General features: G+C 45.0%; 1 protein-coding gene across 3 annotated transcripts in view; it reads right to left on the reverse strand.

Annotated features, from left to right (window-relative positions):
* The window catches only part of IL17RD (interleukin 17 receptor D), a 63,986-nt gene that overhangs the window by 36,208 nt on the left and 2,304 nt on the right, over positions 1 to 25,474 (reverse strand). Inside the window, exon 1 of one of the 3 annotated variants that reach the window (XM_088798513.1) lies at positions 23,237 to 23,319. The exons of the other annotated variants lie outside the window; for them this stretch is intronic. Within the exon in view, the coding sequence (XP_088654639.1) occupies positions 23,237 to 23,275 (39 nt within the window). The 5' untranslated portion in view covers positions 23,276 to 23,319. Of the gene's footprint in view, positions 1 to 23,236; positions 23,320 to 25,474 lie in introns of those variants that run through there. 3 annotated transcript variants of the gene reach the window in all.

Raw genomic sequence — 25,474 nt, forward strand, 5'->3', positions numbered from 1 at the left:
TAAATCATTTCACTATTAGTTCCGATTTTTGCCATTTGCCAAACTGGTTTTAAAATAGTAAGCAATCGGAAGGATATATTCAAGCAGTAATGATTCCTGCAACTTTTGGTCTCCCCACTTCTTGGATGGAAGCCAGAAGTCTGCCCTTAAACCATAAGCAATAAATCTAGAAGACTCTTTTTCCTAATTTCCCAATGATACCACATGGAATTCCCATTAAAGTACATACATGCAAACACACACACAATGACATACCAATTAAATCACTGTGTGATTCAGGCCAGGAAATAACTGTGTTTGCCAAGAAGTATTCGGCTTTATTTTAATTTCCTTGAACAGCTAAAATATCATTCTGAGAAGGAGGGCAAAGAATGATGTAAAAAATGACGATATCACTGTCTTGGTCAATTTCAGATTTAGATAAATGTTCCTTGTGGGTGAAGGAGGCAGTGCAGGGCTCCTGGGAAGGAAGGCCTCCCTGCGCTCCTCTCCCAGAACTGCTGGCATGACTAGCATAGAGGTCAATTAGAAAGCAAATGTATGTGCAGCAGCAGACAAGGCAATGGAACGGCAGGTAGGGGCACACTTCCTGCCCGATGTAGTGGCCCCAGTGGGTGCCTGCTCCTTTCCAGTGGGGCTGAGACAAACTAATGGCAACCTTCTAGGCCAAGCAACAGGAAGAAGTCAATGCACCCTGTCCCCTTCATTAGGCTTCCCGTAGAAAAATGTTTACAAAATCAAAGCAATATGGCGGAAATAAATTAGAAGCCTGTAACGTTCTGTCACGAAGTGAGGGTGAAACAGAGACTTACCAGAAAAGATTAAAAGCAGTGATTAAGTATTTTTAAATACAAAATAAGGGAGGTCCAAAGGGTCTGGCTAACATGATTTCAAACTAAGAATGAGGAGCTAGGCCGACAACAGGCCAAAGGTGAGAGCAGCAGCCCTGCTTTGTGGGGCACAGAGGTGGCACGTTCACAGGGGCACTGAGTCGGGAAGGCCCAGAGGGGACGGTGGGCATCAGCCACTTCCCCAAATGCCCACGAGGGGTGTGATTCTCAAAGAGAGAACCCTAAGAGTGGGTTTTCAAGTTTCTAGGAAAATTTGAGGCTTCCCTTTTGAAGAGGGCTTTATCATTCTATATAAATATAACAAATTCGAGGCAATGGAGATTTAAGTATGATACAAAGAAGAATATGAAAATCTTCCCTCGTCAACAACACTGGATTATTTATTTCAAAATTGCTAAGAGACTCGATCTTAAATGGTCTCACCACAAAAAAGAAATCATAAATATGTGGCGTGATGGAGGTGCTAACCAAAGCTATCGCGGTAATCATATTGCAACATATAAATGGATCAAATCAACACATTGTACACCTTAAACCTATACAATGTTATATGTCAGTTATACCTCAATTTACAAAATGAAAAGAAAACCCTTCCCAAGCCTTCCCTCCTCCCCATCATTTTGAAGATTCTTCCAGACTGTCGCTAAGGCACGGAGCATGAGGACTATGATTTGACGTAAGTTAGGTCCTCACACACAGAACATCTGTGCTGGTAGGTCTCTGCCAGCTAATGCAGTTCTGCCTGGGAGAGCCATGTGGGACCAACGGGCTGAACAGCAAAAGGATCCTAACGAAGTGAGAATCAGGATCCTTGGGCCAAACTCTTTCTAAGGGTCTAGCCAGCTCTAATTAGCCATCATTTCCATTATTAAACAGTAGTAAAGCAGGCCCTTTCACCTGCTCTAACGCTGGTTGTTCACATGGAAAAGGCACAGGACAGATGTACCAAGAAGGCTTCTGGCTGCGCAGGACACACGTGCTGATATTTCAAGGGGGCTGCCTCTGACGTGGGTATCCTGAATGCTGCTCGGTAGGGTAACCAAATTACTATAACTTAGCCTACGTTTTAAAAAAATTGCACAAATTTAGGGGATTTTATGATTTGTTGGCTGGTCTCATGTGAATCACAGAATTGTGCAAAATGAAAAGGGAAGCTCTGGCAAATCCAGGAAGCAGACTGACAACGTCTTCATTTCCTGAGACCATGTTATGGCCTCAGGAAACCTCAGAGCGCCAGCTCTGCAGAGTTGGGGTGGACGGGGGAACACCAGGACGGGCAGATTCTACAGAACATGCTGGGGAGATAAAACAACTTGCCCAAAATTGTCAATCCCATTTTGTGATTAGAATCACAATACATATATTGCCTGGGTATTGAAGGAGAAAGAACGATCTCTCCTCAAAAACTTAGCCTGGGTGGCCGGTTAGCTCAGTTGGTTAGAGTTTGGTGCTAATAATACCAAGGTTGCCGGTTCGATCCCTGCATGCTCTACTGTGAGCTGCGCCCTTCTTTAAAAAACAAACACCAAAAAAAAAGTACCAACCTGATCTAAAAATAATATTTAACTGTACCTTGAAGTTCTTGCCTCCTCATTTGTTCATGACAAACCTCAGCAAGCGTGCCCCAGAATTTATCAATAGATGTCTCACGGGTATGAAATATGCTTTATACTGGCAAGGCCATTTTGAGTGACTGAGAGTAAGGCTCCTCCAGTTTACAATTCATTTTGGAAAGTGAAGTGGAAAGACAAGCAATGAGGGTCCATATTGTTATACCTTATAGAATAAATGTGCTATGCTACGCAGTTGAGCTCCAAGTGGAATAGGATTTCAGAGAAGGGGCAAGAGCAGAAGAAAGCTCCTCAGGAGGCAGGCTCTAGCTGGACCCCAGGCATGCCTAGCACTGAGGTGGGGAGCAGGGCAGGCCATTTCAAGTAGATGCCGACACACAAGAACCTGTAACAACTACACCACACACGGTAAGCATTCAGCAAATGGCTGCTCCTCCTTGAGCCTTCCTTATCAGCCAGAACAAATGCTTCCTGGAGTAACTGACCCAGTACCCTCAGCCCATCGGTCGCCCACCTGGCCTGAAAGGACGGGCCCCACAGGGCTGGGATGGACAAGTGGGCTGAGTTTTATATATGGCGCCTCTTGGAGTTGGGCAAGACCTGAGTAGAGTGGTCCTTCCAGCTGTGAGCTCCGGCCTGATTAGGCAGTCAGGAGTTCAGGGCAAGGGTCTCTGATCCAAGGGAGCAATGCGCTAGGCTGGGGGTAGAAGAGAGAAGAAAGAGGCAATAAAACAGCAGCTTCAAAGGATGAACCAAAAGGACCAGAGAGTTGAATCAAAGGAATGAGTCAGACCCCAGGGCCTGCAGACTGGAGGTGCCACTGACAAAACGGAAAAGACTGGAGCTCGGGTCTCATTACACACATCCTCTTACTTTCAACATGGGCCTGATTCCCTGCCCCTAATACAGATGGAAGGCATTTGAGACAGAGGAAGGGGAGTCCCGGTCACCATCTACTTCCAATTTTCCCCTTATCTTCCCTCCATGACAAAAAAATGTCAGTAACTTTTGGTGTTAGTGCCACGAAGGCCCCAGGTGGGTGTCTCCATCGGCATCTCTCCAATCTTCCCCCATCACTCCTGCACACCTTGACTTTCCTGTCTAGACTTGGGCTAAACCAGTGCTATGCTCTCAGGTGGTGCTCACTAAAGACCAATGAGAGAAAGAAGACTCAGAAACAAAGGCCCTTTGTTAGCTTTTACCAACTGTTCATCAAAATTCCTCAAGATCAGAATCACTAAATACAATCTTTAAAAATCCGACACTGGCACCAAAGGACAGATATGATATGATTCCTCTTTATAAGCGTAGTTGAATTCATAGACAGAAAGTGGAATCAGGGGGTTGCCAGGGGCCTGGGGAGGGGAGAATCGGGAGTTATTGTTTTGTGGGGTCGGAGTTTCAGTTTAGGAAGATAAAAGTTCTGGAGATGGATGGTGGCGATGGCTGCACAACAATATGAATGAATGTACTTAATGCCACTGAACTAAACACTTAAAAAGGGTTAAAATGGTAAATTTTATGTATATTTTACCATAATTTGAAAAACAAAAACAAATTTTAAGCAGAAAGGTAACAGCAATAAACAGTATTGTAGCCATTTTGCAGGACGAACTAGGAAGGTGAACAACAGGAGCTGCAGGAGCTCGGGAGGCCTGAGAAGTGGCAACTACAGGGCTGAGAGGTGACAAAGGTGGCCGTGGAGAGAAAATGATGCAAGGACAGGTCTGAGAGACATTTTTGAGAAAAAAATGGCAGGACTTCATGACAACTGTCATAGGTGATGATCGAATATTCAAAAGGAACTTGAGGGCTCCGATTCCGGGAACCTGGAATATCAGTGGTTTTACAGCAATAAAGAGAAAACTGGAGGAGAATCTGTTCTTTTTTAAGAGGGATATTAAAAAAACAACAAAGGGGTATCTTTTAATACCCTCTCCCCCTTTTTAAAAAAAACGTAGTTTTGAAAAACAGGAAGTCATGCATGGAGTCATGTTACAGAACCTTAAGGACAGATGGGGTAATTAATAGGAAATATAAAAAAGGACAAAGGACCAGGAATTGGGGGTTGTGGGGCAACCCACAGTTCGAGCATGTGAGGAGGAAAAGAAGGTAGAAAACGTAAGGTTGACAAAGTAGAAGAAGAGGAACCAGGAAAGGCCACTAGGCAAAGGAGAATGAAGTAAATTAAAAATAAAGAGCATCCAATAGGTTACATGTAAAAGAATGTCAAGATGGATATTTTCAACATGAGAACCACCTTTCTGATTATTCAAATCCCTGAGCCAATAATTATATTGATGGATCATTTAAAATAGCTCCTCCATAGAAATTCCCAAGTCCTTGGCTACTATTCAAACCCATCCCATTGTTTCCAATAAAAGTAGGAAGCATATTATAAGGAGCATCTAAGTAAAAATCTTTTTGTATGTTTGAAAACTTAAAAACAAAACAAGTGACATTAGAACTGGAAAGAGTTTTGGTCCACGGTCAGGCTTTTGTGCGCAGGTACCATCCTCCACAATTTGGAGGCAAAGCCACTCTCAGAGCTCACGACCTGCCAGAACAGCCCTCCATCTCCAACACAGGGACTCCAAGTCACCATGTTCCCCAATTTGTGCTCAGTGCTGGACAGTTTGAGCCACTGTTAAAGTAGTAAGACCTTTTTGGCAGTTTTTGAAACAATGCTATCTGGAAAATGTAGAGGCAACCAACGGTGAACTACTAGTTCTCAATCAGGTCAATTTTTTTAAACCAAATACTCCTAACCAACCAGTCAAATAGTTTCCGTTCAAAATAACCAACCATTTCCCAGAGCTCAAAGAGAAACGTTCAAAAGATAAGCCAGAACATTATTGGTAGGATTCAAAGTTATCAAGTTAAATTTCAGTTCAGACAAACCCTTTTTGTCCAAAGCTCAGGAAAATGGTGAGTATTTGCACAAGGCACAAATACAAATATTAATTTTCAGACCACCCTGCTTTGTTATTCAACACTTGTGGGCATTTGACAGATGCACACCCATAGCTCTGACAGGTTTCATGGAATCGTTTTGGCTTTGTAGCTAACAACCTTCTTCCCCAAAAGTAGGGGAATAAATAAAGCTGAAGTGTGATCATCTCTGAAATGTGATTAATCTGGGAGACGAGGCGTACAGGCATATTATACCTCTTGAGTTTATTTCCAGACACCCAGAACAGCTCTGGAAGAAAGGCATATTCTATTACGCTGGTTAAATGCTTATCATTAATGAACATTTACTGGGTAGAAACAGAGCTACAACCCTCATAACTTAACCACACTACATGCATGTCTCCTGAAGGCACAACTTCAATCCATAAACATAATTTCTAAGGGCATAAAAAAAGAACTTCTGTGATCACCAGTTTGAAAATTTGAAAAGAACCATGTCACCTAACAAGTTTCCCGTAGGAAATGCCTTTTTATCTCATCTTTCAAAGTTTGACACTCTTTTGAAATTCTCCCCATAACAGAAGAACCCCAGGCCAACAGCCTAGTGGATTGATAGCAATGAAAGATTAACCTCATTTTCTTAGCCACAATAAACTTCTAGATTTGCCTCTCTAAGAAGGAAACAAACACTGTGTGATAAGAGAAAGAATGATTCCATCACAGATCTTTGGGCACTCAGATCTGGAACATTATAATCTGCTTGTATCTACTAAGAGGGCACTGCATGCTGGTGAGAGCAGGACAGACAGACCAGGGCTGTGAGCAGCTCTGCCCCAACACTCTTACAACCAAGAAAGCAGAAAGAGTCATTTCTAAAGGGACATATGGAGCCCTTAGTCCTCCCTTCCCCACCCCCACCAAAACAACCATAAAAATTTATCACCTCTCAAAGACTTCAAGAGAGGCATAAAGGAGAATGTGTTGGCCTACCCAAGGACCTTCAAATCAGTGTAATTTCTTTCTTTACAGTTTTATTAAAATATGCAAGCACAGTACTCATAAACAAAGGAGTCATTTCAGTTTTTGCTTGGAAAAATGGGAGCCAATACATTCCTTCTGGGAATCAGGGTAAGAGCTTTACAAAAACAGTGTCCAGATGTGCTTAAAAATTCAGTCCGTTCTTTCTTTGGGGGAAAAGTGGAGGGAGAAACAATGGGTGAGAGAGACATTTTATTAAAAATTGAAAAGGTTATTGGTTTTTCTTGGCTCACACGCTCACCTGCCCGCTGCTGACAAACCAAAGGGCAGGTGAGCAGGCGGGGCGAAGGCAGCGTCCTTCCCAGTGCTGCCAGCCTGAGCCTCGGGGCCTCCTCTAACTTCCAGAATGTTCTGAGTGGCAAATGGTTCCATCAGGTGGTGATGACATGAGGGGAGAGACTTTGAAAGCCAAAGACACTCAATAAGATTCCAGAATTTTTGCATGGAAACAACTACCCTTGGGACAAACCTTCCTTCTTAAAAAAATTCTTTTTCAAATGAAATGTTTTGTCAACATCACATCCCAGTTTTAACCTGGAAGCTTTGCTGAGATCTGAAGCTTCCTCAACCCAATGATTTAATTCCCAGAGTCCTTTTCAACCACAGAGAGATTTAAATAGATAGTCTGTTATCAAGCACGCCTTCATTTTCAGAGGGGTTGATGCTGGCTCTGGGTACTAAAGTAAATGAGTGTTTCAAACGGAGCATAAATACGGGAGACAGAGAGTGAGGCATATATTATGAATAAAAAGATAATCCTAATAATAGTTTACATTATCACGAACCAAAGTTTATATGCAGCTAAGCCCCCTTTCAAAGTGCAGGGCAGCTGCTGGTAGGGCGGAGGAACACGGTATGTCAAAAATGTGACCTACCTTCAAGTTTGTTTAACTCTGCTGTCAGCCACCGCATCCTTCCGCCACCTGACACTGGGATGGGGGCAGGGGCGGTATCCTTTTGGAAGTGTTTTGTTTGCAAAGCAGGGAACTGTCTCATCTCCACTGTTCTGGGAAAATCCTGACGAAGTCCAAGTGACCCTCATCAGTCCCCTGAAAATGGTGACCCCATCGGGGAAGCGCCCAGGGGTCACCCTCTTACTGCCTCCCAGGAGTCCAAGGGACGTGTCCAAGATGAACAGTCTTCATCCCCGGAGGCAGCCAGGAACCCTGTGGGAAGTCAGCCAGGACTGGCAAGGCTGCATCCCGTGCTCCTGAAAACGCCACCCCCACACAAACCCCTTTAACCAAAAGCCCTGAGGCGTATCTGTAATTCGGCCCTTAATCATACAGCCTCAGGATGTGTGGTGTGCAGGGCCTGTAGGCCATGGGGAGAGTCTAAGAGTGACTAAGACAGGAGTGAAGGGCCCCGGAAGTTACATTCAGGTGGACATGACATGCATGTGTTACTTGAGTGATGATTGGGGGAGGGGCCAGCTTCATATTTCCAAATTAAAACAGTGTTACATCTCAATCCACTTATTTGGAGCTATACACTTCTGTACCTACGGGGGCAGGAGACACATCAGAACAGGAGAAACTGTCCCAGTCATTTATCTCCTTTTTCAATTTCCATAGATGTGAAGCCCATTTCAAGATGTTTTTACCCAGCCAAGACCTTTCTGCAAAGGTTGAAGCTTCAGCTAACCCAGGATAGAACAAGGGGCCAGAGGTCCCAGGCAGGAGTGGCCTCCAAGGAGGCTGCCCCCCCCACACACACACACACCAGCCTTAGCCCAGCAGTCTGGCTCATGCAGCACATGAATGCATTCAGTGAGTGACCAGCTGGTGACACTCGGGAGACTTCAAAGGCTCTTGCAAGTATAAAGGACTAGCCGTCACGCCCAGTGTTCTTTTGGCAGAGCCCCAGGAGCCACAGGCCACAGAAGATGGGCTGCCAAATCATGGGGTATTGGGGAAGGTTCAGGGAAGATGTTCACAACCCACCTTTGTTGGGGTGAGGGGATTTCGAGGTAGAAGCTGCACGTCCCACGCACATCGCCCCCTTTCTGCAGGGGATTAAGACACTGTTTGCTCTGCTACTGCTGCAGGTGGAGGCACTGGTTTAAAACCACCCAGGGCCTTCCCAGGGCAACCTGTCATCACTCCGGTGGAAGCTCGGAGCTTCCTGAGGGCATGACCCCTGGAGATAAGGCTCTTCATCAAGTCAGCCTTCTCAGTGCCCTCAAGCTGCTTGCAGGCCCTCTGGCCTCTGAATGGGTGACCTCTTCTCCAGCCTCTCACTGTCTCTTCCGCGTCTGGCCTGTGTCACAGACCCCTCTGGAGGTGACCATCTTCCTGACATTCTTGCCTCTCCCACCCATCAAAGAACACACAGCAGCGCAAGGCTTCACCTTATCTTCCTAAAGCATGTCTCTGCTTTTACCTTCTCTCGCTACCCAGTCCCTGTAGGGCCACCTACCCAACATTGTAGGTCCAGGTCCTTCACTTTGTCTGTTGAGGGTGGTGCAGACTCCCCTTTGTGGAGAGGAAGGGGCTGCTTTTACGGGGCTCTTCCATAAATGCTGGTATCATCTCCAAGGGACCTTTACCCGAGACCCATGTGAGCAATACCACTTGAACCTGGGCAGGTGACAATCACTCAGATGACAGCTCCTGAACCCAGAGGGAGAAGTGAGAGCAATCACTGGGTCAGGCGCCGCAGTGCGTGCGTGTGTGTGTGTGTGTGCGTGCGTGCGTAACACTATTCTAACCTCTTTAGCTTTCCTAACAAGAAGCATGGTACACATGGGGTTGGGAGGGAAACACAAAATTAATCTCTTGGCTCAGCAATTACCCACATGCAGATTATCTGCCAAAGAAACAATTTCCTATCTCTGGTCAAGTTTTATCTGCAGCTTCCTTTCTCCTGCCCCCACCACCACCCCGCACATACCCTGAATCGTCTCCTCCCCAGACAGTCGCTGACAGAGGAGTCCAGGCCTCCAGGACTGTCAACACCGTGATGGAATTCAGAGCTCTCGGGGAGTCTGAGGCAGTGCCCTTGTTTATGGATTCGGTGATTGATTGGGCCCTAAAAGCTCCTGGCCCAGAAGACTAAATGGGTTGAAAGCAATCATTAGCAGTAGCGTCATGTTAAAAAACAAGAGATGCGAGGGGGCCTGTAGCCAGGTAAACAAATGCATAGGAAATGCGACAGAGGATGGAGACAGATGGACAGGCTGAGCAGCTCCAAGCAAACAGGCAAATCAACAGTGACCAATGGACTCACTCTGGTCCAAAACTAAAGCAATCTGTGTATGAATGGGTTTTTTTAATTCAAAACCTATATGGAGGACAAAAATCTTATTTTTATCAGAAAGAAATCTGCAAAAATGGCCACAGGTGTCTTTTCTCAAGAGAGATTAAAAGCAGACCACCAGGGGCTGGCCCAGTGGCTCAGGTGGTTAGAGCTCCATGCTCCTAACTCCGAAGGCTGCCAGTTCGAGTCCCACATGGGCCAGTGGGCTCTCAACCACAAGGTTGCTGGTTCAACTCCTCGAGTCCTGCAAGGGATGGTGGGCTCCGCTCCCTGCAACTAAGGTTGAACACAGCACCTTGAGCTGAGCTGCCTCCCGGATGGCTCAGTTCTTGGTTGGAGCGCGGGCTCTCAACCACAAGGTTGCCAGTTCAATTCCTCAAATCCTACAAGGGATGGTGGGCTCTGCCCCCTGCAAGTAAAATTAAACACGGCACCTTGAGCTGAGCTGCCGCTGAGCTCCCAGATGGCTCAGTTGGTTGGAGCGCATCCTCTCAACCACAAGGTTGCCGGTTCGACTCCCGCAAGGGATGGTGGGCTGTGCCCCCTGCAACTAGCAACGGCAACTAGACCTGGAGCTGAGCTGCGCCCTCCACAAACTAAGACTGAAAGAACAACAACTTGAAGCTGAACAGCACCCTCCACAACTGAGATTGAAAGGACAACAACTTGACTTGGAAAAAAGGCCTGGAAGTACACACTGTTTCCCAATAAAGTCCTGTTCCCCTTCCCCAATAAAATCTTTAAAAAAAAAAAAAGCAGACAGCCAGGTACTGTGTTTCCTCGAAAATAAGACCTGCTCCGAAAGTAAGCCCCAGGTAAGATCATCAGCCAGACGGACGCATTTAGTACTTTATGACGATGTTCCAGAAGAAGATGACATGACTGTATTTGAATAAATGTAGATTATCGTACATGAAAAAAATAAGATATCCCCTGAAAATACACCCTTATGCGTCTTTTGGAGCAAAAATTAATATAAGACCCGATCTTATTTTTGGGGAACTACGGTATAAGACCCAGTCTTATTTTTGGGGAAACACGGTAGGTATATGAGGCAAGAGTCTATCGAGGTGGAAATAGGCATGACCAGCTCAATAAAGAGATGGAGTGGGTAGGACAGAAATATTACAGCCTCTGAATTAAAGGGTCTAATTAGCTCAATAAAAATAATTGCTAAATTCTGAAGAATTACGCTCATTGGACTTCCCCATTTTACAGGTGAAAAAACTGAGAGTCGGGTCATTGCACTGTACGCGGCCACCCTCAGCCATCCTGGGCTGCTGTCATCTCACATGTGAAAATGACATAAACGAGGCAGTCTAATAGAATGGCTTCTACCCCAAAATCCAGATTCGTAAAAACTTCAGTAACACATGAAAAATTTATATTCTACTTATGGGAAATGTCTGATCAATCTAAAACCAACCTTGGAAAACATATATATGAATGACGGTTTGCTAGCCAAATTGCTGGTACAAAAAGAATTCCCCTGAAAATACTTAGATTTAACTGTTTTCAAAATATGCTATTAAGTCCAAAAAATCCACTCAGTCAATACTCTTACTTTAAAACCCTCATTTATTCACTTAAACATCTGCCCTAAAACTCTCTACTAAGCAACCTTTCATCCATACCTCACTTTATTACTACCAGACTTAAAAGCACTAAAACTTACTCAGAAGATAAATCACCAGGTGGAAAGATTCAGTCCTTCTCAAAAAACCCAACATAAAACAAGTATGAGATACCACCAAAATAACAAAGAGCAAATAAAAATTATCAATGTTCATTATTTTAAGATGTGGGAAAACGAGCACACTTAGTCCTCTGATAACAGAGGACCACTAATCACTAATTAGCTACTACGTGGCCAGGCATAAAGTTAAATGTTTTAAAGACAGTATCTCACTTAGGTCTCAAAACAACCCTGGGAAGATAAACTATTATTAACTCATTTTTCAGATGAAGAAATTGCCCAGGTCACAGAAAATGGTAGCAAATAGCCTGAACCAAATTTGCCTTCTTTCCAAAATACAATTCTTCCCAGTACTAGCCATCATTATTTAAGGCAAGCTGGTAAACATGTAGTAAGAGCTACAAACCTTTGCCCCAGTAACTCCACTTTGGGGAATACATGCCAAGGAAACAAACCAAAATGGTGGGGGTCGGGCAGGAAACCAATCTGTATGAAGATTTCACAGCAGCTTTATAACAGCAATAACTTGGCAATAGCCCAAATGCATCATTAATGTGGGGAAAGGACTGGCAAAGGAGTGGCGGAAGGGGACACAACATGAAAATATCATGTGGCCACTAAAAGTGACATGTCAATATATGGAAATATCCTTGGAAAACAAATTTAAGCAAAAAATAACCATCAAAAATACAGTGATTACAACTCTACAGCAAGATGTGTCTGTGTGTTCTTGAGTGGGAGAATCAGCATTTAATGCTCATTAAGGTGTTTCGTTTGTTTTGTTTGTTTTCCATTAGGTTGAAGTTACCTATTTGTAAAGGCAACACAAGGAAACCCTGCTTAAAGACGCTATGATTCAGAAATGTCCTTCTTTCCCTGATCCAAAAAGTGAAGTTTTCAGACAAAAATAAAGGAACAGCTGTACTAATTTGAAAGCCGCCCCCCTTAGATTCAGATTAACAAAACCTCCTTAGTTGTAAGCCCATAGCTCATGAAATTTTGTTAGCCATTTAGCAAATTTATTTTAAGAACAAGTAAGTTTACAAATTGGAACATTATTTCTGTCACCATTTGGTTTGCACTAATAAAAGGCCACACTCTCAGACTCTCACTCTTTTACAATACATTTGGAAAAGTAACACTACTGAAGATAATGTAAACCCATGGGGGTTGGGAGAGGAGGTTTAAGAGTATCTGGACACAAGCCAAAATGTAGGTCCATAATGCATAAAGTGGGAGGTTTATGCCCAACTGCCGTTTCCACAGGACCTCATTCCCCAGCAAGGAGCAGGCTATGCCCACGCAGATACTTCATCCTATTCTGCCCAAGAAGGCAGGTGGGCCCAGCAGCACCCTCAGCCAGCCCACAGATACCCGCCAACCCTGTCATCACTCCCCTCCACCATTCAATAGTTCCCTGCAAATCCTGTCACCTCAAGGGAACAAGAGCACAATTAAAGAGCGTCCAAACTAACTGCGGCATCTTTTAAGATGAACGAGGTTGGGAAGCTGGGCAAGGAACTGGGCCAAAGTCAGCGCTCTGACTTCCGCACGAGGGGAAGACGAGCAGATTCCTCCACTCAGCAAGACTGTCCTCTGCCTGGGCAGGCCCCGCATCAGTCTTCATTCCAAGCTTCCTTTTTCTCTTTCCTTACCAACCCACACGTCCTGTCCATGCTCCCATTTGCCTAATACTTGGGATGACTTACTATTGTCCCTCAAGCATAAAGGACCACAGGGCTCGGTGTGTCCCTGGCAGCGAGCCAAACCCCCAATATGAAAATACCTGTCTCCAAGGGCAAGCTATCCAACATTGCGGACTCCAGCCACATGTAGATATTTAAACTTAGATTGAGTAGAGTTTAAAATTCAGTCTCTCAGGGTGGCTGGATGGCTCAGTTGGTCAGAGTGTGAACTCTGAACAACAAACAGGGTTGCCGGTTCGATTCCCGCATGGGATGGTGAGCGGCGCCCCCTGCAACTAAGATTGAAAACGGCGACTGGACTTGGAGTTGAGCTGCGCCCTCCACAGCTAGATTAAAGGACAACTACTTGACTTGGAGCTGATGGGTCCTGGAAAAACACACTGTTCCCCAATATTCCCCAATAAAAAAACTTAAAATAAAAAAAATTCAGTCCTTCAATTGCAGTAGCCACATTTCAGCCACAAGTGACTAACAGTTACCTGGACTGTGCAGGCAAAAACACGTCCATCGTCACAGGAAGTGCTACTGAACAGTACTGGGCTGAGAGAGCTCAGCACCTGCCCACCTGCCTTTGCCATTCCAGGTGACATTCTCTCACAGCCGTCACCAGGCATTATCTGTCACCTCATCTGACACCTAAGTGATAGCTCAGTTTCCCCGGGGCAGCATTTTTTATTTACACATAGTAAAACAGATGCTTTTGGTGTACAGCTCCATGGGTTTATACATGTATAAATGTACAATTAAACATATACTTTCGTGTATCCACCATCACCATCAGCATAAGGAACAGCTCCATCATCCTGAAAAATTCCCCAGCACTGCCCCTTTGTAGTCAAACCCTCCCTTTCCCTCCCAAGACCCTGGCAACCACTAATCTGGCAGCTTTTTAAAAAACTCAGATTCCTGGCCTTCCCCTGGAAATCCCACTTAAGCAGGTCTGGGGTGAGGCCCGGAATCTCCCCCCACCTAAGAATGCTCCTCAGGTGATTCTGGTATTCAGCCAGGTTTGGGAACCTCTGGGGGAAACGTGGAATCCTAGTTTAATTATCTGCAAAACACACTCTGGTATCTAGTCTGTAGTCTTCCCACCTCCATGGGTTGCTCTGTTGCACATGGCAGACATCCATCTCAGGCTGGGGGCTCGGAAGGCAGGGCAAGCCCAACCGCTGGGGGCATGGGCAGGGTAAGAACTCTGTGCCTCTGGTTTCTGGCGGAGAGAGAGGCCTGTGAGTCACATGGCCTCCCGTCCTAATCCCTTCCTGGCTCTTTGTGCCATGGATTCCTCATCTGGAAGAAAAGGAACCACATCAGAAATAATCGCCTGCCTCGGAGGCTCACTGGGAAGCGATGATTTTAGATAACATGTTCAAAGGCACTGCGCAGCCAGGTATCCTGTCCTGGGTACATCATCACCACACCGAGTTGCCTCTGGATGGAACGCCCCTCACCCTGACTGTTTGCTTGACTGATGTAGGAGATCAGGACTCAAATTACAATAATACTGTAGCCTTAAAAAACAAAAAATGTTTTTTCCTCCTAAATTCACGATCCCACAGGCAAGGGACCAAATGCCATTTTTAAAGGGGAATTCAGAAGAATCGGCATCATCTCAGAAAGTCTCCTCTGCTCAGCAAGTAAACAATTACAAAGAGGGTCTACACTTGAGTTTAGCCATTCTCCACCTCCCCCCTTCCTCCTGCTCTGCTCAGGATTCCTGGAAAACACTGAAAAGTTTAAGATGATCAAAGGAAAAGTATGGCCAACACAAGAAATGCTATCATTTAACATCACATGTTTATTTAGCCCCACCAAGCCAAAGAGAGAAGATTGTTTGAAAGGGAGAGAATGCCTGCTTAATCAAGTAAAAATGCATTCATTACTATGCTATTCAACTTGGCTTTCCTGAAATCAGACACTTTTGCCCCTAGACCATAAGATTGAAGCGATTTGAAATGAAAATATTTCCTGTCCACTGCTTGCCAGTTTCTAGCCCCAGAGTGATATAACAGATGACATCCAGTACAATAAATGCTTTTATTAACCATAAATTTGAGACTGCTTTAGGGATTTGAAGTGTTGGGTTTCATGCTGAAAAAATGTAATGTTACCCACAGACCATCAGTGAGTAACAAAAACAGAGGCACAGGTTATGCTACTTTGATCAAATTATGGCCAAAAAAAAAAATCGTCTTTTGCATTTAAAATAGTAGTTGCATTCGGGGCGTATCTTCTAGGAGCACCACAATAGTTTAATCATATGTCTTGGAGACTTTAATGGAAATTCATCCTGAGTGCAGATTTACAGAACCAGCAGCTTCTGTTAAACAGAAAGGAAATTGAAAAGTGTTACGAGGCTACGTGAGCTGAGAAACTCAAGTACTAAAATGAGACCCTAAGTCAGGGTTTCTCACCTCAGCACCACTGACATAATGGGCCAGATAATTCTTCATTGGGGAGGGCCAACTTGTGCACTGTAGGATGTTGAGCAGCATACCTGGCCCCTACCCACTGAACGGCAGTAGCATCTCCCGCTCCTGGTTGTGACAACCAAAAATGTCTCCAGAAATTCCCCAACTCACCCCCAATTGAGAACTAGCGCTCTAAGTCCAATTTCAGGCCCGTTTAGCAAATTCTGCCTGATTTCTCCTTCTCCAACAACAATGTCAGAACCGAGGGGTCTCCCAGCCCCGGCTCTCTGCCTCAGTGCCTCCCCTATAAAGAAATGCTTAGCCCCCAGTGATTTCTAAAATCAAAGGCACTCTGCATTTCCACCAAAACAGGGGGGAGGATGGGAGGGAGCGCATGGAAAAAAGCACTTTCTCTCCTGTGACCAGAGCAAACTAGATGAAGCAAAGGCAACTCGAACCCCCTCCCTAGGCCCAGCCTTTGTGTCGGGCGTGCATTCCAGCACAGGAGCCTGGCCCACTGGGCTGGCTGTACCACATCCCTGCTAGCGAGCACTGCTTTCGGGCCTTTTACTGTCAGGCCACAGAGGGGACAGGGACTCGGTGCCAGAAAAGAAAAGAAAAAGCAAAGTTGAACCTCTGTGGTCCATTCTCTGGATGCTGAATGTCCTACTATTATATCTCGGCATGACATTTCACGGCCAGCAGGGGAGGAGGCCAGGTCCTGAAAGCTGAACAAACGTGGGCGAGCAGGCCCGCCTGTGCCCTTACAGTCTCCCTGGACTTATGAATAAAAGATGGAGGTTTTGTCTCTGTCGTTTCCCTGGTACCCTGTAAGAATAACAACGTGTCGCTTTTTGACGTTTTAACTTACTTTGAAAAATAATCAATATTAACTTTACATGTCTTGGCCCTTAAATCTGGGGTAGGGACAAATGAAAGAAAAAAAGGCCATGTAATTAGGTAGAAGATAGTAATTCAAGTTAAACTAATGAAACTGTCTGTAAAGGACTCTAATAAAATAATTTAGGCAATACGCAATCACAGAACTAAAAGGCTGGAAACTGACTTTGAGGACATGTTTTGAGTGAAGTGGCCTTTACTGGAAATAAAGTTCAATGTTTTCTTAGCACAAAGGAAAGGAATGGCTGAATTTTGGTGTGAGGACGCACTCAGCCGTAAACCTGTCCCAGCCAAATAGAGGTTTTAATAGGAACTCATTCCAGTTGCTCAGGGCGACATCTACCACTGTTTGCAACAAGCCTTTGTGAATAGCAAAGCCTTGGGCATTCTTGAGACTCACCACTCCTAATTTCAAGAGTGCACACTTGATTTTAAATAGTCTTTAAAGAAAGATCATATTACTGTGTTTCCCCGAAAATAAGACCTAGCCAGACAATCAGCTCTAATGTGTCTTTTGGAGCAAAAATTACTATAAGACCTGGTCTTATATTATATTATATTATACCCTTATATTATATAAGACCGAGTCTTACATTATAGTAAAATAAGACCAGATCTTATATTAACTTTTGCTCCAAAAGACGCATTAGAGCTGATTGTCCGGCAAGGTCTTATTTTCGGGAAACACGGTATGGGTTAGCAATAATGACACCCTGCACTTCCTTTGGACCCTCAGTAAAGGAAAAGGGAAGCCGTAATGTAAAGCATCGTGATTTTTTTAAAAGACACCACAAGACAAAACTTGTGTTAAACCCAACCATTGGGTTAAACCATTAGAAAGGTCTCTGTGCAACAATTTCAAGTTGAAAAATCAAATTTTGCTAAAACTGCATCTATATTTTTAATCTATCAATACCCAAAATAGGACAACGTCACAATATCACTTGTAAAGGGATCTTGCCAAAATATTTAACTTGAGGAAACAAATCAGAAATCCAAATGATGGAACTGTCTACACAAGTGACCTTGACTCTCCAGAATACGTATACTACAAAGGACCAATAAAACAGGTGAAGGAAATATTCTAGACTAAAGAAGACTAAAGAGACAGGTTACCTAAAAGGAATGAGCGATCCCTGTCTGAATCCTGGGATGGGATTCAGAAAGAAATCACGTAGGACAGACGTTAGGAGGACAACGGAGGTACATGTGGCAAAATGTTAAGAACCGGTGGCGCTCGGCAAGGGGAAACAGGTGTTCATTTCGCTGTTCTTTCAACTTTGCTATAGGTTTAAATTTTTCAGAACACAAACTACGAGAGAGACAGTAGAGAGAAGCCCCAGGTACAGGTGAACGGCGGCCTGATGGTCTGTGTGGGGGATGGGCAACAGCAACTTCATCTTCCTGCTTGGTTTCAGAAAATGTATGCCCAAAAATATTACTAATATTTTTAAGTAAAATTATATCAAGTCTTAATAGATCCAGGATAAAAATAAATATTAAAAAAACCATTATAGGACGGCCGGTTAGCTCAGTTGGTTGGAGCACAGTGCTCTTAATAACAAGGGTGCCAGTTCGATCCCCACATGGGCCACTGTGAGCTGCGCCCTCCACAACTAGATTGCAAACAACGACTTAACTTGGAGCTGATGGGTCCTGGAAAAACACACTTAAAATAAATAAAGGTTTAAAAAAAAAAACCATGCTAGCATGACTTACTCACTTAACTGGGCGGCAGGGGCGAGATGCACACCCAGCAGACATGTAAGAAATTCATGTTTTCCTGCTTTTAAAAAAGTCCTAAGTCCCTTTAAAAATCCCCTTTATGCCTTTGCCTAAAACTCTTCTGAGGTTATCATTCTTTCCCCTCTTATCAGAATTCCTACTAATATAAAAACTTTTTAGAATGGCTCCAACAAAAGAAATGCATGGCCCTTTTAAGTAAAAGGAAGAAAGCTCAGGAGATGGGAAATTTGCTCAAGTGAAAAGATGTGGGGTAGAATTTCTGTCTCTCCAGGACTTCAAAACCCAGGGAGGAGAACAATGAGCAGCCTTAGGGGGGACCTGGTGACAGTCACCTTGGGCACACAGGACACTGGGAACCCACAGCTCTGGCTGCCCTGAAGCTGTCTTCAGGCAGCACAACCAGATGTTACATTTTCTCCGCTTGATTTCGGTAAAACTCCATGACCTCTTTCTCAAATTAAAAAGGCAATGCTATTTTTTTAAACCACAGGAGCTATCTTTAGTGAAGCCTTCTAAGGATTTCATTAATTCATAGCCAGCCAACCAGGACTTTTCCCACAGTCTCCCACAAAAAAGCCCGGGAAGTCACTGATTGCTTGGCTGGATCTGAATATGAGCAGAGGTAAGATCAGAAATATCTAGTTCCTCCCACAGGGAGGCAAGGCATGAAAATCAAAGCCGGGCAAAAACTCATTACCACAGCTGGCCAGCAAACCCACAGCCCCGGAAAGAATCAAAGAGCATCTTTGATTCTGGATGGACCGTCTAGCAACTTCAGAAAATGAAACACATTCACAACCAGAGGGAAATGAAACAAAACGAGACCGGTACGTCTGTTAGAGAGACAAAGTGATCACACCCACTGAAGGCTGCTGCCAGGGAGGAAGGGTCATTTCATTCCCGTCGTTTAGTCAAGTCCAAAACCAGGATGCTTAGTGAGCACTCAGCAGTAACTTTCACATTTTTGCTCATCCACAGTGCTGTGTAACCCAGACAATCCAAATATACCCTCTTCAAGCAACCGACACATTGCAAAGTGTGATTCCCATCTAACACCAGCCCCAGTCATGGCCTGTCATTCCCTGGGAGCCCCTCCTGCAGCCCAGCAGTGGTCGGGATGGGGCACACGGTGCCAATAATCTGTGGTGTGAATAAGTGGAGCATATTTTTGTGCTACTCTCAGCACCTAACGCCACATCATGTGCCAATGTCATGACAATGTAAGTACAGAACTTTAGAGGAACTTTTTACTGCTATTGCTGGACTTACATGTCACCTCCTCGGAGAGACAACCCGAGACCATCCACGGGTACAGCCATCGCTCTCATCACCTCATTTTAGTTTCCTGCCGAGCACTCAGTCATTCAAGAAACATGCAGGGAGAACCTACTAGGTGCTTGCTACTGATCGCACGATGCAGCAGGGAACAAAATAAAAGCCCTGCCCTCATACAGCTGACATTGCAGTGTGGGAGACAGACGGACAGACAATTCGGAAGCATGATGGGGCAGTCTGACTTTACTGTTACGTGTCTGGTAGCAACCTACAGCTGCAGCCTTCCTGTCCCCACCCCCTCTAGTGAGCCACCCTCCTCCAGCTTTGCACACATCTTTCTTTTTGCCCAAACTGTCACCCCACCTCCTGGTTCCCCTCACCAAGAGGCCCTGCTCAATGTCCCCTCAGTGAGACCGGCCTTCTTCAGACATCCCGGTCCCTTCCTCTAAACCACCCAAATTAAGTTTCTGCTTCTCCTGCACTGCATCACTGCAAATGCACTCTCACTAAATTTGGGAACATGATGGGAGGTCTGACTTTACTCAATTCAGACCTTGAGGGGCACAGGTGAAATTCACATGGGAAGGCCAGAGGGTGGTATGGAGAAGCCTCACAGAGAAAGGTAGGCTTCCACCAAAGCAGGAGAAACTGAGGCAGGGCAAGAAGGCAAAGTTACTGGGAACCAACTGAGGAACAGACTACAAAGCCAGAGTTCCAAAGGCGGGCTCCACATAGCACCCCAGACACTGGTTGGCCATTACCACAGAATGACACCATGGCTTGACACAGAATAGCTGCTCAAAAAACCATCTCTTGCCACCTCCAAATAAGTCTTTTTGAACTTCAGATATTCAGCAGTTACCATAAATCCTACCCATGGGAGCACCTGTGCCCCACCCAGAGCAAACGGGCCCACTTCAGAGGAAGGAGGTGAGAAACTGTCACTCATCAGGGACGAGGTGCTGGCTCACTGCTCCTGCATTTGGTCTGGACTGCACTGCACTTTCCTCAGATAAAAGGAGGGCCAATTCAGGAGAGGAGAAACCAGAAATCACCTGGACAGAATACAATCACAGAGAAATTTCTAAACCATATGGCCTGTCTCAAGAAAATGTACCTCTTCGTTCCAAGGAAACCCTCCCTCTAGCCCCATCAACCCTCCCACTCCTGAGTAAAAGTGTCCATCTCAGAACAGAAATCTGGGGCCATAGCCAGCATTTTTTAAAGGGTTACCATTCAGTGGGGGAGGGGATCTACAAAACTGACAAAACAGAACAGTTGGAAAATCTCCTAGTTTTTAAGAGAATAAAGTATTTTTTAAATCTTAAAAAAAAAAGTTATTTTAAAGCCTAATCCCTTATGATTTCAAAAGGATTCATTTGAAGTATTCATTTAATGTGTGAAATGTAAATATCCATCTGAACATTTTAATTAATACTATCAATTTCCATTCCCTTTTCAAAGTTGCTGCTTCAATTTTATATGGCATTTCTGGAAAGTTCAAGCAAGATTTCCTACCATGTAGTAATTTTCATGAAAAGCCTCAAGATTAATGTCTATTAGGTCAGGTTTGGAATGAAAAAACGTGCAATAAAATTACAATTTGTTCAACTTCCAGCAATAGTTGCCCTCCACTGTCCTTTCAACTCTTGAGTTGCCAGCGTTATGCAAATAAGACATTTTACTGTTAGGTTAACTATAAAACAAATGCTTCTTGAAAGTGCACAGTAGAGGTAGTTTTCATTTATGCTATTAAATCAGACAATTTATAGACCAACTTCCGTTTTAGAAGAGAATTACATGTGTGTTCACATCACATCTTTATTTTGTCATCCACCCAGTGATTTGTTGAGGACAGCTGGTACCTATTAAGTCCCCCCTTTAAATGTTGTAGCCTTAATTAGCTACATCCACCTTCCCCCAACATTTTCAAACAAGGAACCAAAGAAAAAGGAAGCCGTTTTTATCATGAATACTTTGAACAATGGAGTTATAAATATTAAAATAATAGTCTCCATTAGAGACTAACTAGTTATTCCTTTTTTAGGCCCCTTCACAAAAACAAGATACAGATGGGGTTTAAATTTTCAATCTTCGTTACTTAATTTTTTAATTATTCAATTTTCAGTTTCCTGCCTGGTGTTATTAATTAAACCTTCTTTTAAGATACTGGCTGGGAAAGGATGAGGACCAGTCTCCCCGGAGATATTCTGGGTATTATTTAAGCTACCAAATTCTAACTTGGACTCCTGTGCACACGAGAGCAAGCAGACCAACGCTGCAGGTAGAGAATAAGCTGAGTATGGTTTTCTCTGAACAGACATCATGCTTGTCCCAGACACTGAAGAGTTTCCAGCTCACACAATGAGAAATTCAGTTGATCAAATCGTTTTAATCTGCCATATGCAAATAAAACACACACTACTCTGGTTACAATTTAGGCTTCTCTTCTTTAAAAAAAAAAAAAGAAGAAGAAGAAGAAATACCCATTCATGTATTCAGGACTTCAAGTGTGAATTATGTCAACAGGCTAAATTTTGGGCAAGATAAGGAGCCACTTCAAGGATTCCCCCTTAGATTTTATTTCTTTTAAGAGACTTGCCCGGGCTTTAATCTGCAGTAAGACTATCTGTTTCAATAGGATGCAATCACTGCGGGCTTGTGTCTTTTCAATCACCCAGTGGCCCTACCGGGTTTAGAGTGGCAGAGAGGAAGTGGCCTGTGGTTAAACAGAGGAAATACCAAGGCATTTTAATAGAGCAAATAGTCTCTTTACTTCCCACGGGGAAGAGCTTCAAAGGCCCCCGGGCCCTAGAGGAGACAATGTGTTGCGGGGCCATCAGTCACCTAATCGTGTGTCAGACCCGTTCAGAACAGCCCAGCAGCCAACACAAACACTGCCCAGGAGGACATTGCCTCCCACTGGCCAGGCAAGTCAGGCTGCCTGGAGATGGGGCCCAGACAGCCCTCCTGGCCTGCTAAAGGCAGGAGACCCTCCAAACCTGGGGGAGATGCAAAATGGAAAAGGTCTCAGCTGCAGGACAGAGGTCTGCTCCAAGGGCACTGTGCCCACCCCAGCCTGTGAAGCTTCTGGGGACCCTGAGCCCCCCCCCACCCAGGCTACACTCTTACAAATTGGGGCTGGAGGACCCAAGCTTCCAGAAGCCTGAAAACCCATCCATCAGAGGCAGACACAAGAGGCAGTGGGGGGGAAGGGACATTTAATTGTTGATGGGGGGGCCCCAGTAACAGCAGACATCTGCTGGGGCACAGTATGTTTCAAGTTTAGGGACCGATGAGGGAAAAGAGGGTTTGCAAGCTAAAAAAAACAAAACCCCCAGACCCAATACATTTTAGGCCAAATGAAGCATGAAAAATACTCAACCTAAAATAAAGACTTAAAAAAGCATTAGCAGTTCTTTCCTTTGTAGGGAAGCTGTCTGTAAGGTCTGAACCGCTGTGAATATGATTTGGATCCTACCCTACTCTTTCCTGAGACTGTTTTCCAGACAAGCCCAGCTGTTCTGGGGAGGAACCCAGTGGAAGCATCAGGTCCCCTTCCGTCCTGGCCTCCTCTTCAACCCCAAGCCAGAGGCACACATCCAAACCAGGGGTGCCCTGCCCAGCTGGCTCCCCAGGCCCCCCTCAGCCAGCCTGACCCCTTTCACTGGCCAGGGCTCTGACATCGTCTCCACTTTCCTCTCTCAGTCCAGTGAAGTAATTTGAGATCAAACTCTGATTTTAAGTGTTTACACTGTGGCTTCTCTTCCCGCTTCTCCCCATCATGGAAGCCTGTCTCCTAAAGCAAGGGCTCTCATCCTTGAGAGAACAGCAGAGGAACTTGTTAAAAATGCCAATGCCCGGGCCCTACCTCACTCTCATTCTGGTCCCAGGTGCCTTGAGTCTGCATTTTCACAAGCTCCCAAGGCCATTCTGATACTGGAAGCCCCTGGATTCACATTGAGAAATCTTGTTTGGAAGGAAATGGTGCCACCGCCATACTTAGTGGCTGGTCACATTCGCCCAGCTGTATCCTTGAGTTAATAACTAGCCAATATCCCCAGGCACTGCAGGGGCTCCAAGGTCAGGTGGGGAGAGAAGGGAGGGCTGCTCAAGAGAGATGGACCTGGGCCAGGAAGATTCCCAATGAACTCTGCAAAACAGGTTGGAAGAAGCATTGCACTTCTTACAAAAACATCTCTGTGAAAAACGTGTCAACCAGGGCTGAGTCATTTTTAGCCAAGAATTCTGTAAGGGACACAAAAGCATGTATAACACAGACGACATGGCCATAAGACAGGCAGACCAGATGCAGGCTTGGGAGCCATGAGCTGCAAGTGAATGAAAACGCATCCAATTCAGAATAAAATAAACATGCCTGGGCCCACAGCCAAGGAGAGTTCTTGGATTGGACTTTTATCAGGGACCTAAATTTTAACCAGCTGGAACTTCTTCTTTTCCAAGTACCACCCTATTCCTTCCTACCTTTGGAGATGAAGTATTTGCCTTAAATGGGAAACTTGCACTTCACTGTAAAGATGATGCCAGCTTTCTAACTTCCTGAATTCCTGAAGAAGCAGACATTTTGGGGGTAGAAATTGTGTTTCAGGGATAACAGACCAGAGAAGGTGTACCCCATTTAGGTAGGAAGGCAAGAAATGTTTCTCCTCCTCCACCTCAGGAAAAGCTACTAAATAAAAACCTGTGTGAGTAGATTCCTAATTCTTCGTTCCGTAAATACATAGGCTTCTCAAACAACCAAAGACAAGAGGAGGGGAAAGTTCAGCATAAGTGACTGATATAAAGTTACCCATCACAAACAAATATGTTTTGCGATCAAAAAGCAAGACTTAAGACCTAGTGTCAATGAGGATGCAAAATTCTCCTCTGGAAGTTTTACAAATTGTTTCTTCTTTGGGGAAACTGTATTTATTATTCAAAGAGCAACTTTACCTGGCAAGGGCCCTAAGAGATTTTTTTTTTAAGTAGTCGAGGAAGTGTGCCCACAACTCATTTCTAAAACACTGAGCTGTGTTCAAGATGGTATCAGCCCCTTAATTGTGCCGCTAATAATGGGGAGGTTGTGAAATCTGACCACTTAAACCAGGCCGGCTCCTCTGAGAGCAGCCCTGAAGGGTGTTAGCAGAGCTGGCGAGAGAGGGTTCCGTAGCTGGCTGCAGTTACCTTGCAAGTCCTGGGAAAATACACATTCCTGTAGTGGCAAGGAGTTCCTGGAGATCAAGGGGGTCACTGGCTCAGCTCCTCTCCAGTCCCCCAGATCTTGCCCCGCCTTCAGGGCTCACTCTCCACCCTGCTGTCCCCTTCCCAGGTTCTGACCTGGACCCACAGGAAGCCCTCTCCTGTTTGCATCCTACAGAATCGATCCTTATTCTTATATGTTCACATAGCCCCAACTAGACTGGAAGCAACCTCAGAACTGAGAATAACATCTGTGGGCTGAACACCCACTGTCTGGTAGGAGCCTCAGACATGAATCAAATACCCAAGTCACTGTACATGAGTACCTCCTGGCCAGTCCTCTGACAGAGCAACTTCTGGAAGAACTTAACCTAGGGAGGTAGGAGCAGGGAAGGCTTCCTGTAGCAAGTGATGCTGGAGCTGCGAGGGGAGGCTGATCTATGAAGGGAGGGAACACAGGCAGGAAGAGCATGTGCATCAGCCTGCTGTGGAGAGGACACTGGAGCTTGGTGCTGGGATCTCTCCCCCACTGCTTAAAAATCGATCACTTCATACAGGATTTAGCAGGATGGCCGCAGGGTCTAATTGGGTTCCGCCAAGATTTACAGGGCTCCAGGCCCTGAGGCCACCAATATAAGGTTAAGTGCCTGCCTAGAGAAACTAGTGTGAAGACACAGATGTGAACAAATACTGAGGATGTAGTCTGGTGAGAACCAAAGTGCCAGGACCTGCATGAAAAGGCAATGAAAGGGAAATGGCATCCCCTGAGGAGGGATCGCAGGAGCTTAGGCGAGGAAAAGGCTTCCCTAGAGCAGGGAAAAGCATGCTTCAGCAGCATAAAGGGCAGAGGAGTTAGGGAGCAGGGTGAGAGCAACAGGGGCTCATGCTGAAAAGATGGCTATGAAGGCAG

Source organism: Rhinolophus sinicus, chromosome 5, assembly GCF_057876585.1.
Source record: "Rhinolophus sinicus isolate RSI-liver-muscle chromosome 5, RSI-T2T, whole genome shotgun sequence".
Taxonomy (NCBI): Eukaryota; Metazoa; Chordata; class Mammalia; order Chiroptera; family Rhinolophidae; genus Rhinolophus; species Rhinolophus sinicus.